The sequence below is a fragment of the Musca autumnalis genome, unplaced genomic scaffold (assembly GCF_047663935.1).
Source record: "Musca autumnalis isolate F117 unplaced genomic scaffold, ASM4766393v1 scaffold_1, whole genome shotgun sequence".
Taxonomy (NCBI): domain Eukaryota; kingdom Metazoa; phylum Arthropoda; class Insecta; order Diptera; family Muscidae; genus Musca; species Musca autumnalis.
Genome location: NW_027411644.1, coordinates 176380188 through 176394883, shown reverse-complemented (window position 1 = coordinate 176394883; position 14696 = coordinate 176380188). Strand labels below are relative to the sequence as shown.

Below are 14696 nucleotides of genomic sequence, written 5' to 3'. Positions count from 1 at the left end.
ACACCGCGAATTCAATGCAAATAGGCATTTTGTATTACAAAACAAAATTACAGCCCCCAAAAGTATGCTATAATAATTTGGTGTAACTAATTTCGAAGTTTCAGCTCCCATGTTTTGATGTTCCCACGTCGTTGAGAATATGGAAAACGTGGGAATGGGAAATTTCGCTCCCATGGGAAACAGTTCCCATGGGAATGTTCAGAATAAGGCTGAATATTGAAAAGACGGCAATACCAAATTCATTATGTCTATGAATGAATGTGTGTAAACACACAAGAAAACTGCATGCCAGTCAAACACTTTTTCGGCATTTTCGAGTATAATACATGTACTCAACTGGCACCAATTTACTGGCATGTGTAACTGCATGTTTTCACGTTCCATGAATGCAGAATAAAATTTGTCATATTACATACCTTCATTATTTAAACCGAAATAAAATACCAAGAATATTTAAATATTTGCATAAATATACATACATACAAGTTGAAACAGTTTTTTATTTATATAGTTAACGTGTTGCCTTTTTTACATGAATATTACACTACATAAATAGGTTCCTTAAAATTTAACGCGTTTAGAACTGGATATCCCATCGTATACGGATAGAAGAAAACTACTATCGCATGTTGTTGGCTGTTGTTTTTTGTATTGCTGTGTTATTGGATTTGTTGTGGGGTGTTCATGATATTGTTGTTGTTGACGGTATTGTCACTCTTTTGAAGTGTGGCAATATCGCTTGGCATCATTTCAGTCTGTTTGGGAGGAGCTGCAGTCGTCATTACAGCCCCATTAGGAAGTGCAACCAAAGCAGGGGGACCGACCGCAACATTTGGCTGTATCGCTTGCATGGCTTGAAGATGATTTAACTGTTGCTGTTGTTGAATCAGCAATTGTTGTTGCTGATGTAATTGTTGCTGCTGGTGTTGGTGTTGCTGCTGTTGCAACTGTTGTTGGTGATGTAATTGTTGCTGTTGTTGTTGATGTATGTGTTGTTGCTGCTGTTGATGTTGTTGCAACTGTTGATGGAATTGATGTTGTTGCTGCTGCTGTTGTTGTTGCATTGGTTGGTGTTGTTGTTGTTGCTGCAACTGCAGCTGTTGCATAGGTTGATTGATTAATGTTAAATCGGTGGTGGTGGTGGTAGTCTGTTGTGGTATAAATTGTTGTTGCTGATGGTGTATCTGCTGCATTTTTGTTGTTTGCATTTGAATAGCAGCTGCTGTGGCCTGTTGCTGTTGTTGTGGTTGTTGCATATTCAATTGTGGATTCAACATTACAGCGTATCCCTGTACTGATGCAGACACTGCTGTTGTTTGGGTATTTGCACTTATAATTTGTTGTTGCTGGGGTACTGGAGGAGGTACAGCAGCAGCTGGAGTATGACCCATGGATGGCACAAGACTATTGCCAAAATTAATATAACCCTGTTGGTTAATGGTGGTCGCGGGCTGTATATACAGATAAGACTGTTGAGCTGTGTGCACATCGTTGGCCTGCCTTAGTGCTTTCTGGAACTTCTCATATTCCACATAGTGTTTCAGGCGCAGCTCATCTTCTTCGATAAGTTGGCGTTGACGCAGCAGAAGCAAACGTTGATGTTGATTCGTACCCAGGCGTAGGTTACACAGTTGGCTTACAAGTGAGTCTAAATTGTGCTTTATATCCGATTGAATAACGGTTGGTAACAGATTTGGATGTGTAGCTGCCAGAGACATTGGTTCTTCTTGTTGGGGTAGGGCCGGTAGACGCGCTGCTGGGTTGGCTTCCACCAATTCCGTACCCATGTGAGGAGCCACCGTATTGTTTGTCATTGGTCCATTTGTATATGGATATGGATGCATGACATTGGCCTGAGGCTGTTGAGGAACTGGAGCTGTTATAAATGGCATGCTTAGTTGTTGATGTTGGACAGGTTGATGTTGTTGCGGTTGTAGGACTTGATTATTTAAATATTGTTGCGGGTGTTGTTGCAGCTGCTGCTGTTGATGTTGTTGAACCTGTTGTTGTTGTTGCTGCTGCAACTGTTTATCAGCTTGTATATTTTGTACCATCAATTGTTGTAATGCCACCTGTTGCTGTTGCGCTTGTTGTTGTTGCTGTTGTGTAGGCTGCGGTCCAACCGCTTGCAAAATTGCCGGTTTTGCAGCAGCTATAATGGGTTGTTGTATTGTTGTTATTGGAATATTTGTTGGCATTAATACTTGTCCTGTTGCGGCAGCAGCAACGGCTGCAGCATTTTGTATTTGATGTTGTATGGCGGCGGTCCTTTGAATTTGTTGTTGAATATGTTGTTGCAATTGTACAGCTACATGTGCAGGAGGATTGTAGATTACTTGTGTGGGTGCCTGTGCCGCTGGATCTTGCAGAGGTAAAACTACCGCTGGCCCTCCGGTAGGTGGTGGCTTTGCTGCAGCCAAAGCCATTTGATGTTGATAATTCATGGCTGGCAATAAATGTTCAATGGAAGCATCGTTGGATTTTCGTTTTGGTTTGGAATTTTCCGGTGGTTTTGAGTGTTGAACAGTTGGTTGTGGATCCTGTCGTGGTGGTGGTGCTTCGACTGCACCCGGAGTAGTTGTGGCTACCGCCTTATTAATGTCTTTATGTTGCTGTTGTTGTAGCTGCTGTTGGTCGATAGATTTCTGTTCTTGTACACGACTAACACAAAATCGTGATACCTTACGTGATCCTGGATCTTTTTCTGGAGGTTTCTGAGGCACAGATGTTACAGTTTCTGTTGTCGCTGTTGTTGTAACAGACGCCTGAACTTGCTGTGTTTCTTCTGTCGTTTCTGTATTTCTCAAAGCTGCCAATTTCTTTTCCAAATCGGCAATTGAATTTTGTGTCAGACCGCCAGTTTTTGTCTGTGTTGTATTTGAGGTTATGGTCGAATCAACACTACCGCAGCCCCCCAGTAATTGAGGCAAAACGTTTTTAACATCAGACACGCCATTAGAATTTGAAATCTTTTGGCCAGATGTGTCACCGGTGTTCAATGTTTGCTGACCCTGTTGTGTGTCCAGTTGTTGGGCCCCAGATTGATTATCATTGACCTCAATAATATTGGTCAATACATTTTGCAATTCATTACATCCGCTATTATCCAAAGATGTACGCCTTGAATTGTAGGTGGAAGAGGCACGTGTTGAACTTAATGGAGCAGTAGAAGTATCTTCGTCATTTTGACTTAGGCTTGGGTTTTGCTGCTGCTGCTGTTGTATATTCTCGTTATTAATGGATGCCACAATGGCTGAGGCAAATGCCTGGGCATGGGTAATGTTTTCCAATTCAATTTTTAGCTGTTCCAATGAATTATTTGTGTTGCCACTGTTGCCATTTGTTTGTGTGGCATTGGTACCAGTTTCATTTCCATTTTCACCAACTGTATTTGTGTTTTCATTATCATTTTGTTCCGGTATGGATTCTATGTTGTTTGTTGTGTTGGTGATTCCAGGACCCGTTCCTGGTGGCGGAGTTGCCGCCACAGCCACGCTGTTATTTGGTAATATAACAGGATTAACATAAAATCTGGATATCTTGCGTACCATTGGGGCTGGAGCATTAGTGTTTGGCGTTGTAGTGGTATTGTTGTTGTTGATGTTATTATTAACATTGTTGTTGTTTTCATTTGGATTACCATTGTTTGGTTGCTCTCTTGGAGGCGAAGCCTTTTCCGGATTAATAATACCATTTTTAATACTTCCAATACCACTGTCATCCTTTCTTCTTTCGTGTAAATTTTCCGTCGTTGTTGTTGGGCCATTTTCGTTCAAATCAAAATATTGACTTGAACTCCTGCCCGAAGGATAACCGCCAGAATTCATTGTAATTGTACTATCCGGTGAATAATCCGAAGAAATCGATGTATATTCTGAGGCTGTACTTGTTTTTCTTGATGAATCTGGATAATGATTTTGCCGTTTGTTGTCATCACAGCATGAGGAACCGCTGGCAGTGGGAGTTGATGAAGATACTGGTGTAGTGGATACATTACTGTGGCCACTTGTATCATGACCTTGTGATGTATAACCAACATCCAAACCTTCAGACGCCGCCGTTGGATTTGTTGTCATAAGATAATCATGGGCATTTGATTCCATATGGTTGGGCATGTGTTGATGTTGTTTCATCATTTGACCCCCATTATTATTGTTGTTATTATTGTTCTCTGCAGCAGTTATATTTAGTTGGGGTATTTGTTGTTGAACGTCATTGTTAATGGAGTGACCATTTATGTGAACTTGAGGTTGCAGTTGTTCATTATGTAGCTGCTGCTGATGTTGCTGTTGCGGTGGTTGTTGGCAAGAATTAGTACCATTCTCATATATAGTTTGTACAGAATTTGTATTGTGTTGTTGGTTGACATCATAGGTGTTATTAGACATCTGCTGCTGATGTTGTTGAACATAGTCCTGTATTTGCGTTGGCTGTTGCTGCAGCTGTTGATGTTGATGTTCGTAAATCATATTTGTTGAGGAACTTTGAGCTGGAATTTGTTGTTGTTGTGCTGGTTGTTGAGTCATGTGTTGGTTGTATTCCTGCATTTGCATAGGTTGTTGTTGTTGTTGCTGATCATATGCCACATTGCTGTGATTCGTTGTAGCAGCACTTGCCATAGAAGTTGGTTGACAATTCATTTCCTGATGTGAATATGTTTGTTGTTGTGGTTGCATCATCTGTGGACTTTGCAATGAATATTGTTGCTGATGTTGTTGTTGTTGCGGCTGCTGTGGCGACATTGTGTATTGTATGGGATATTGTTGTTGTTGCTGCTGCTGATGTTGTTGTTGCATTTGTCCATTTTGAGGCTGCATTTGCATTTGTTGTAGCATTGCAGCCTGCTGATGCTGTTGCTGCTGGTGTTGTTGTGCCATAAATTCCTGTTGCGCTTGCTGTTGTTGCGATGGCTGCTGTTGATTTGTTGCTGGATTGTAATGTTGATTGGATGGCTGTTGCAGTATAGCACTCAGCGAAGACGCCAGTGACATTTGGGCTGGATTTTGGGGACTGTAAAATTGTGGTGGCTGGGATACCATTGTTGTTGGCGACATTCCCTGCTGTTGCTGCTGATGATGCAGCTGATCTTCATATTGCATGTAATTCTGCTGCTTTTGTTGCTGCTGCTGTCCATGTTGATTAATGTCCTCCAGTTGTAGATGCATTGTGGGCACTTGTAACTGTAGCGGTTGTTGTTGCTGATGCTGTTGATGATGCCTTGACGATTTTGTACCATCTTCATCTTCTTCCGACTCCACTTCATCTTCTTCCTCCTCTTCTTCAACATTGGCTGGTAACATTTCTCTCTGCTTTTGCAAAGCAATCTTTTCCAAACGGGACTTTTCATTTTGTAATTGAAATTGAGTTTGACGCTGGGCCCTTTCCTTTATTAGCGAAAATACTTGAACCTTTAACAAACGTACTATGGCCCGAGCATCTTCCTCGGTAATAATATTTTCCTGCATCATATCGTTGCAGACTTTTTCACAGTCATCATTTTTAATGTCAAATTCAAATTGTATGGCTTCGTTTTCCTTATGTTTGGAGGAACGTTTTTTAGGATCCAAAAAACGCAAACGAAATTCAACAACATTATTGTCGGGATTGTTAAGGAAGGCTTCGGTAGATGTGGGCTCCACACGTATGCCAATATCCTCTTCAAAGAATTCCGAGTTAAGCAAATCTTTACATTTTGGCCTATCTTCTTTTCTTAGCTCAATGCACTTTTCAATAATTTCCCTTACTTTGGGATCTTCTACTTTACTTAGGGCAGCTGGCTTGATGCCAGATATTACTTTTTTATAAATTTGGGCTGGACCTTTACATTCACTGTAGGGATACTCTGATACTGCCATCTCCAACATACACATACCAAAGGCATAGACATCAACTGATTCATCATAGTGTTCTTCGTACATTTCCGGAGCCATAAATTCTGGGGTACCTATAACGGAGCGGGCATGTGAACGATTTTTCAATGTCGCCAAACCCAAATCACCAATTTTAACACTGCCTGTGGTACCGGTTATAAAAATATTGTCGCACTTCAAGTCACGATGTATAATGGGTAATGGACGGGTGTGCAAAAAATGTAAACCCTTCAGAATTTGACGACACCATGATTTCAACACCTTGGGATTGATTTTCTTAAAACGTTTCAAATAGGATTTCAAGGTACCGGACAGCATCAATTCAGTGACCAAAACGATGTTCTTTTTTCGAGCTACACCAAATTCCCAATATGTGTAGAAACGCACAATGTTGGGATGTTGCAGCTTCTTTAACATATCCGCCTCTTCACGGAAACGTTTCCGTTCACTTTTCTTTACTTGTTTGTCCAATAACTCACACCAGGCCACAGCCACACCAGTTTCAGTATCCAAACCACGATAGACAGTTTTAAAACTGCCTCTTCCCACTTCTTTGTCATATTTAAAGAAACGACCACATGGTGATACACCCACAGGCTCATCATCATCGTCTTTAATGGCCGAAGAAGTGGTGGGTGCTAGGGCAGCAACTATGGGTGCTAAAGTTGTGGATATCTTTGGAGCTTCTTCAGCATTAGGTTTTAGTTCATCATTTTGTGAACTATCGGCCGTTAACAAGGCCTGTTCTTCTGGCACTACTGCTGTCGTTTCAGTGGCATCCTTTACTGCCGTCGTTGCATCTGCTATTGTCGTTGGAGCTTTGCTACCATCATCATCAATACTAGTCAACTCTGATGTGCCCTTGGCAACAACACTACATTCTGCAACTTGTTTTTCAATTTTTTCCTCTACCTTAAACCCCACTCTTTTGGAGGCTTTATTGGCACCCAATCCCGGAGGTTTAACCTCCGCTTTTTCACTTACATATGAATTATTCGAATGATCTGTTTCGGTGAGCGATGTTTCCTTGTTATTTGTTTTGGCAATTTGTGCAGTCTTACTGGAGGAGGGTCGAGAACAAGTTATACTTGCCGATAATTGGGTACTACTTAAATCCGTACCACTTGTACGTGTGGGTGTGCGAAATTGTTCTTCTAAATGTTCCGCTTCGCGGGATAACATTTCAATATTGTCATCATAGTCTCGGGGAAATTCCGTTTCCAATTCCAAATAATTTGTGGTTATGTTGCGGGCTGGTGTTTCAACACGTTGCCGTATAAAACGCATATTTGGATTGTATTTTTGCATGGCCATTGAGGTGGAGGACTTTGCAAGTCCACCACCTCCACCTGCCTTGGCTATTGCATTGCTGCGTTCATTTGGTTTATTCGGTGTCGAATACGAGCTTGGCGAAATAATGCTATTATCCGTAGCAGAAGATTTCATTGGTGTGGAGTCTTTTCTGTCAAAATTTGTTTCTTCTGACTGTTGCTGTTGTTGTGGTTGTTGATGATGTTTCTGGCTACCTTCTGCGTTACCCAGTTTGGCTGTTGTTGTCGTTGTTGTATCCATTCTAATAATTTAAGTTGAAAATGTTAATAATTTTGCTATTAACAATCATATAGTTTGTGCATTTATGATTTAGAGAAGGAGGAGTATGTATGTGTGTGGTGTTATGAAGCCTTATTATATAGATAGAAGGTGCACAGCGACAAGAAGAAGAAGAAGAAGGAAGATCCAGTACTTTTGTATAATGAAACTAAATGAGAAGGGAATAGTAAAAATATATTAATGAATTAGTTATTGCTTTACAAAAATATTTGCGTGAGAGTGTGTGTGAATATAAAAAATACAAACTTAAAATATAATATAAAATTTGCCAAACTGAAATGTGAATTTTAATTGTGATATAGTTACTGTGAATAAATCCTCGTCAATGGGAGTATATTGATCCTGCAGAAAATGTTCTGGAAGGAAAACTGATTTTCGTGTTCTTGTTTAATTATTTGACCGTAGATTCGGAACTATTGCTTTTTCTAAAGATTAAATCAGTATGCAAGTATTTCTATCAGATTTCAACTGCTAATAAATTGTATTTTACAAATACATAGACAGATGTATTTTCTAGCAAAAACTGTTTTCTACTACGTTTCATTTCAATATGTATAGATATGTACATATGTATGTAGACTGCAATAAGTAATTTTGATCAACACCCTCTCTTTTTTACTTCCTTAAAATCGTGTAGATAACTAAAAAACCGGCAAAAGTCTAATAAAAACAAATTAAGAAAAATCATTTTTGTTGTTTACTTTTAATTTGGTATTCGTTTCTGTCTCCTACCGAAAATTTATCTTTGCATATTTATTTAATGAGATTACTTTGCACTTAAGAAGCGGCTTATATTTACTTAGTAATGGAGAAGTGTGTATGTATAACAATAATGGTCTTATTTAATCATCATCATACAGTAAACTAAGCTATCCAATTCAAACAATTAAACAAATTTATACAAAAACACTATTGAAAGTAAAGCCGAGAATTCTATTTCTAATAATAAACTACAATTAAGTGAAATAAGGCATTGAAACTTACTCTTGTGTCAGACACTGAAAATAATACATGAAAATAGTTTAGCTTTTAGGAGAAAGCGGAGGTGAGGGAGCTCCCTTTCTCCCTTCTTACCCATAAGCTCAAAACATTTTCATGAAAATTTTCATAGTCTGGCACAAGACCTATTTTCAAATTTATTTACAACATTTTGACACTTAAGGGGATATCAGCAAATGTTTCTAAAGACAGCTGTTAAGATTTCGTCTGCCGATAGCGGTAATGTAAAAAAAATATATATTGAATAAATAAATTGTGTGCATGGAGCCAATAGTTCTCCCCATTACGATATTTGCATTAATTATTGTGATACATTTGAAAAAGGGATGGATGGGGGAGGAAAGTTTACAATTTCTCTGTGTCAGATAAGAAAAATGTCTTCTTTCATAAAATGTAAACAATTTACAAATGTATTGACATACATACACACTGTGTACAAATACAGACCGAGGTTTATTTAATAATGCTTAGCAATTGTTGTATGACGAATAAAGGCAAACAAATAAGATAAACTTAGTCTATAAGAAATTTTGTTGCAGTTTTTTGTATCACATATAGGCTGAGATAGAATTCAATTTTTAAAATTCAACAAATTAATGCACTTTGTAAAGTATAATTTTCTTTAAAAAATTAATGGGCAAAATACATTAATCTATAGGGTCATGCTGGTCCAGCTATAGGCCTTACACATAGACGAAATGAGCAATTTTTAGTCTATAGAAAGGGCCACAGTGTGAAATATTAGTAAATTACTGGAGCAATATTTTAACATACATATATTCACAAAGCAGGGAAACGAAGTTACGTCGCAGCATCACAGAAGGGAAAATGGAAGACTTCTTTCATATCACTGAGTGCATGCCTATTCATATTGGTTAAATCATATGGGATCTAGTTTTTACCACTACCACTTGTAGAAAAGTTTTTCATAGCTGAAATACTCATGAAATGTAGGCAACATTACGCTAATCTGGTCAACATTACGGTTCTGGTCGAGGATTGAAACGCAAACCTTCTGAGTGCAATACGAAGTCATACTACGCATAAACAAGACAAACAAATTAACCAATTCAATAGGTACCCGGCACCGGTTCTAAGCACGGGATTGTCCCGGAGAAATTTTCGACCAGGGGCCGTCACCTGAACAAGTATAAGTATGTTTGAGTATATTTTTTCACCGTGGTAGCTGCATATATTTTCCGTAGTGCCTGCTTCGAGCTTTATTGATCGGTGCGTGGATAGATAAGAACGCCTGGCCATGGATCTGTTCCCTTTGCTATATCGGCATACACCACGGCTGAATTCCGCAACGTCAGTTGCTTTGTAAATGTCTTGAACATTCTATTCTATATCGCTGTGATACAGAATTAATGCGAAGTTTTCAAAACAATCCATCTACCCTGTGATCCTTGTCCACTTCTCCACGTCGTGTGAATGACACTATTTAAATTATATACGATATTCGTATTAAAACTGTACTACACACTCTTTTTAATGACCAATTCGTCCTATTCGGTATCATGATGAACAAGCCGGAATTGATATGACTAGAGACGTATGTAGGGATATTTTCAGCTTTTTTGTGACAGTCAAAATATTACTGTGAGGGTAAAAGTCATAGTCTGCATATTGTCTTATTTTAATTATGAACACCTCCAGCAACATAGGTAGATCAAGTAAACTGAGTATCAAGCTGTTGAGGAGGGACACTAAGTTATGGGATATAATACAGTGGTAGTCTTAAAAACTTACAAATTTGTAACAGGCAAAAAATAGATAAAAATGTTGTCAATTGAAAAATTATGTTAATATTACTCACGCCTGATGCAAAATTTTATATACTATTTGCTACCGCTTTCCATTCTGTGTTCCTTTCTTCACAGTATTTTTATAATGCTTTAAAGTCCATCAACCTTTCGATATGATTAATAATAACTTCTATATACATACATATGTATAATTCCCCTTGCCACTACAACATTACTATTGCACTCACAATTTTATTGATATTGAGTGGGTATGGAACCAATTTACTTATTGCATTCTTATAGTTGTCTGCAAAACAGAAACTTAGTATTTCTTCTTTTCACAAAATATTCTTACATTTGTAGATTATTCACTATCACACAATCAGTGGCAAATACTTTGTTTTTAATACTATTTTCCAAACTTTTATAACAGCCGTTTCGAGTTTTGTAAAATGAAAAATGCTTGTATGTTATCTTAATTTTGGCACAATCGAGACACCAGCGGCTAGCTATCACTGATCTCCTTCACAATTCAGTGGTAAATGCAGCAGAAATATACATTAAATGTTTACATTTTGATTTTGAGATGAGAGACAAAAATAATCAAAATAAACTATTTATTTATTATACATACCACTACTAATACTACCACCACCAGCACCACAGATACCCCGTCGTCACCATTCAAGTAAAAGGTGTCCACTTTTATTTGTACGTGCAAACACTAATTAAACGTCCGACAACTACTAGTAAATATAAAATGTTTTTTAAAAGATGAACGACAGACACATCACATAATACATTACTGAATGAATGAACCGAACAACGCCTCAACCATGATGATGATCAATTGAAGTGGGCTGAGTGAGGAGTGTGCAAAGAGTTAATATTTTTCCCCTATGGTTGGTATGTGCATAACATGCATATATGTACATATAGATACTTATAAAAAGAAATCTATCTATATGTACATAAATAAATGATGTATATGCGGAGAAGGAGGAAAAAGTAAGCTGCTATCTAGCAATTATATATGGAGCTGTGGATGATAACAAAACTATGTTTGTTGTTTTTGGTGGCACTACAAGATGTTGCAGACACAGTGCAAAGTTCGAACTTTTATATTATAAATATAGAAATGGTTGCTAATGCATCAACACGAATGATCCTACTAGATCCTACACCTACAGATGTGTAGCAAGAAGCGGGCGGCAACAGTTGTGTGTGTTTGTTTTTCTTTTCTTTCCATATTATTACTTTAATTGTGGCCACTATAGCATGACGTACATGACATTGTTTTTGCTTTGTTTGTATTTTGCATATTTTGTTTAGTCTATGCCACCACATCTACCATAACCATATCTATGTGTGTGCAGTATTTTTTATTATTTCTTTTGATTATTATTGTTTTTGCCTTAAAAATTTAACGTATGCGAAAGAGTATGTGTACTTTTTATATGGAGGAAGAACTTGCTGACTTTTGACACAGCCCATTGTAATTCGTTTACCACACTCGAACAAGAAAAACTCGAAAAATATCTGTCGTTATTGTATACTTTGTAAAATATAATCACGATATTTTACTATGTACTATGTCGTTTTATAAATTATTTTTATCTAATTTCTATATTTTCGTGTCGTTTTAACGAACAAGTTCAATAGAACTATTCTTTGCAGAGAAATATGTGAACTAATAGCTGTTTGTTTCCTTTGTTCAAAAATGACACATACATCCAGCGTTGTCAGTATTGGGGATTTTTCCCCAAATTGGGGAATTTTTATTTGAAATGGGGAAAAAAATTTCGACTTGGGGAATTGGGAAAATGTTGAGGAAATCTGAAAAATATTTGGGGATTTTTGGGGAATTCCTTTTTTGGCTAATTACTTCAGAATATCTTTTAATTTCAGTACGCGAATAGCAGCAGCGCACGCGTGACGCACAAATAACATGCATCATATACTAACTGGTCGCAGCTGTAATAATTTATGACAGATTTGAAGTGTTATCATGCGGTTCGACGACTGAAAACGTAACAGAAGAGTGGGTTGAATTGAAAAAAATTTTCCATCATTTCTACTGCTGAAGGGGACTTAACTGCAGAAATGATGGGCAATGATGAAATTCAACTTTATTTAACATTCATGGCTCCAATTATAAAAGAGATAAATATGCTTAGGCCCGTTATTATATCCTTTTTGTAGTTAAATGTTGGCCGATATCGGACAGATAACCCGTTTTTTTATTCCTACAAGTTTGCTTTAATAATACATGTCAGATAAATCAAAAGGAACTTTGTGTTCCTTTTAAAATTTAAAGTGCGCCCAAAAACAAGAACAATTTGAGAGCAAATTCAAATCAACCAACCCCTTGTAATGCGAACTTTATTCCTTATTTTTTAAAGTCAAGTATAACAAAAAGGGATTTTAAAGAAAAGATGTAAGAACGGGCCTTAATCTAAGTTTTCAAACCGATGTACATTGCTAATATGCATTTTTCCCTGTGCACTCGAATATTGAAACCATTTATAAAAAAAGTAAGAAGATATTGAAGAAATAGTGGAACCGATCGAAAACGACTTAGCATATTTACCATGAGGAGACATGGACATAAGCTTTAATTTTGACTTGTACCTTTTTTGAGTAAGCAATTATTAAAGTTAAACAGACCAGTGCGGAATATCTTAAACTCTTTTAATACAAATGCTGAAACCGATGCCTACAAATATGCAATTTTTAAACTTACAAGCAGTTTTACCCCAATATTTGCAGCAATTCAACACAATTTTAGCTCTATACAAACCTTTTTAGAACCAGTTGTGAACACAATAATCTCCACTATTGTTTACGAATCGCAATGGAGAAAGTTATCATTCGTAAATTGGAGATGGTATTAAATATGCTTTCCGTTGCAAAAAGTGAAGGACTGGGTACATAAGCTGCCTCGCCTGCTTACCTTGCGAGGCAGCTTATGTACCCAGGCCTTAATTCTAACAATTTTCTAACAACTCCATTTGTTGTAGAATTTTTGGCCCACCTAAAGAAATGTTACAACTCTTTCATTATACAAATTTATATAAATCCAATGAGACTAATGATTTTGAATCACTTGAAAGTGAAGTTTTGAATATCGTTAATTTAATTCATATATAAATGTATAGAATACTTTACAAGTTTAATGATATGAATTTTAATAGTAAAATAAAACTAATTTTGATTTTTTTGTAATTATTTGTTAAAAAAATTTTGGGGATTTTTTTGAGGAAATTCAATAAAATCTGGGGAATTTTGGGGAAAAGTTTTGGACAAGTTGGGGAAAAGAGTCTAAAAAATACTGGCAACGCTGCATACATCAGCTGATTATTGCAACGACCTACAAGTTGAAGTGCTTGTTTACACATTGAAATTTATTGAACGCAACTTCATTTTTCGTACTTGAAGGCATGACACTTAAGGCCAGAACAGACCCAATAGTCGCTTGCTTTGCTTGCTTCCCCAAATGTCAAATTATAACGGAATGCCAGACTCTGGCAGCCAGAGCCTCTTTGCAAATCCGCCTGCGTTCCCCTTTAGGAGACATTCCTTTATAATTTGACATTTGGGGAAGCAAGCAAAGCAAGCGACGATTGATTCTGTTCTGGCCTTGAGAGTTTGCAAATTCTTGCTGGACAAATTTCTTCTGCTACCACTTTTAACTCTTCTTCCTGAAAACTATCAACCATTTTTTTTAATTATTCGGTGATTTATGTTTGTGATGATTAAAAGCAATTTTATTGTGGAAATAGCAAGACTAATAGCTCATTTAGACTAGCCATAAATCCTCAACTGGATTTAATAAATCCAGTACAAACATGGTATAAGTAAAGAGGTAGATTTAAATGAAAAAAATTTATAGAACCCTTGTTTTTCCTGAATTCCTAATACCCCGGTTACACTATTGAAGGTTAACCCACTGGGTTTAATAGATCCAGTGGGTTAATCTTTGCTGGTTACACTTAGCTTTTCGAGGATATAAACTGTCAGCTGATGTTTGTTTACGTATACATACAAAATAACTAATAAAGTCGTGTTTAACACTTTTACAATTTCTCGCATGAGATATCGTCCCCTCTTTGCTCATATTGGTATATTTTACACACAGGGATACATTTTTGTATCAAGGTATCAAGCGTACTTTTTGTTAAAAAAGTATCTAATGTAAAAAATAAATAATTTTATGATTTTCAAATAACTTTAGATTTGTTAACTCCATAAAATCTCATGCGACCAATCGTAAACGTGTAAAACACGACAAACTCTGTTGCAAAAACAGTTGCAACTTTTGGTACTTTTTGAGTAGAGTTGGATTTTTTTGCACAAATACCGAATACAACACTGTATTTTTGGTGGATTTGTGCCGGATTTAAAATAAACCCAGTCGTGAGAGGATTTAATTTTTGTATGGCAAATCTGGTCACATTTGACCAGATTA

The 14696-nt window shown here is 37.1% G+C and overlaps 2 protein-coding genes across 30 annotated transcripts in view; both read right to left on the bottom strand.

Annotated features, from left to right (window-relative positions):
- LOC141388782 (uncharacterized) overlaps positions 1–14696 on the bottom strand; it is a 186141-nt gene that overhangs the window by 91203 nt on the left and 80242 nt on the right. The gene's annotated exons all lie outside the window — the stretch shown is intronic.
- On the bottom strand, positions 453–11944 carry LOC141388779 (uncharacterized). Of its 29 annotated transcripts, none has more exons than XM_073959083.1 (4): positions 11679–11905; positions 11035–11088; positions 10863–10971; positions 453–7629 (listed from the first exon to the last, which is right to left on the bottom strand). In XM_073959083.1, exon 4 carries the CDS (start codon positions 7440–7442, stop codon positions 660–662), a length of 6783 nt encoding a protein of 2260 aa, XP_073815184.1. In that variant the 5' UTR covers positions 7443–7629; positions 10863–10971; positions 11035–11088; positions 11679–11905; the 3' UTR covers positions 453–659. The 29 variants fall into 29 exon arrangements, with proteins under 29 accessions (XP_073815184.1, XP_073815178.1, XP_073815169.1 ...); XM_073959077.1 differs by having other exon boundaries at positions 453–7443; XM_073959068.1 differs by lacking the exon at positions 11035–11088 and having other exon boundaries at positions 453–7443; positions 10863–10974; positions 11679–11944.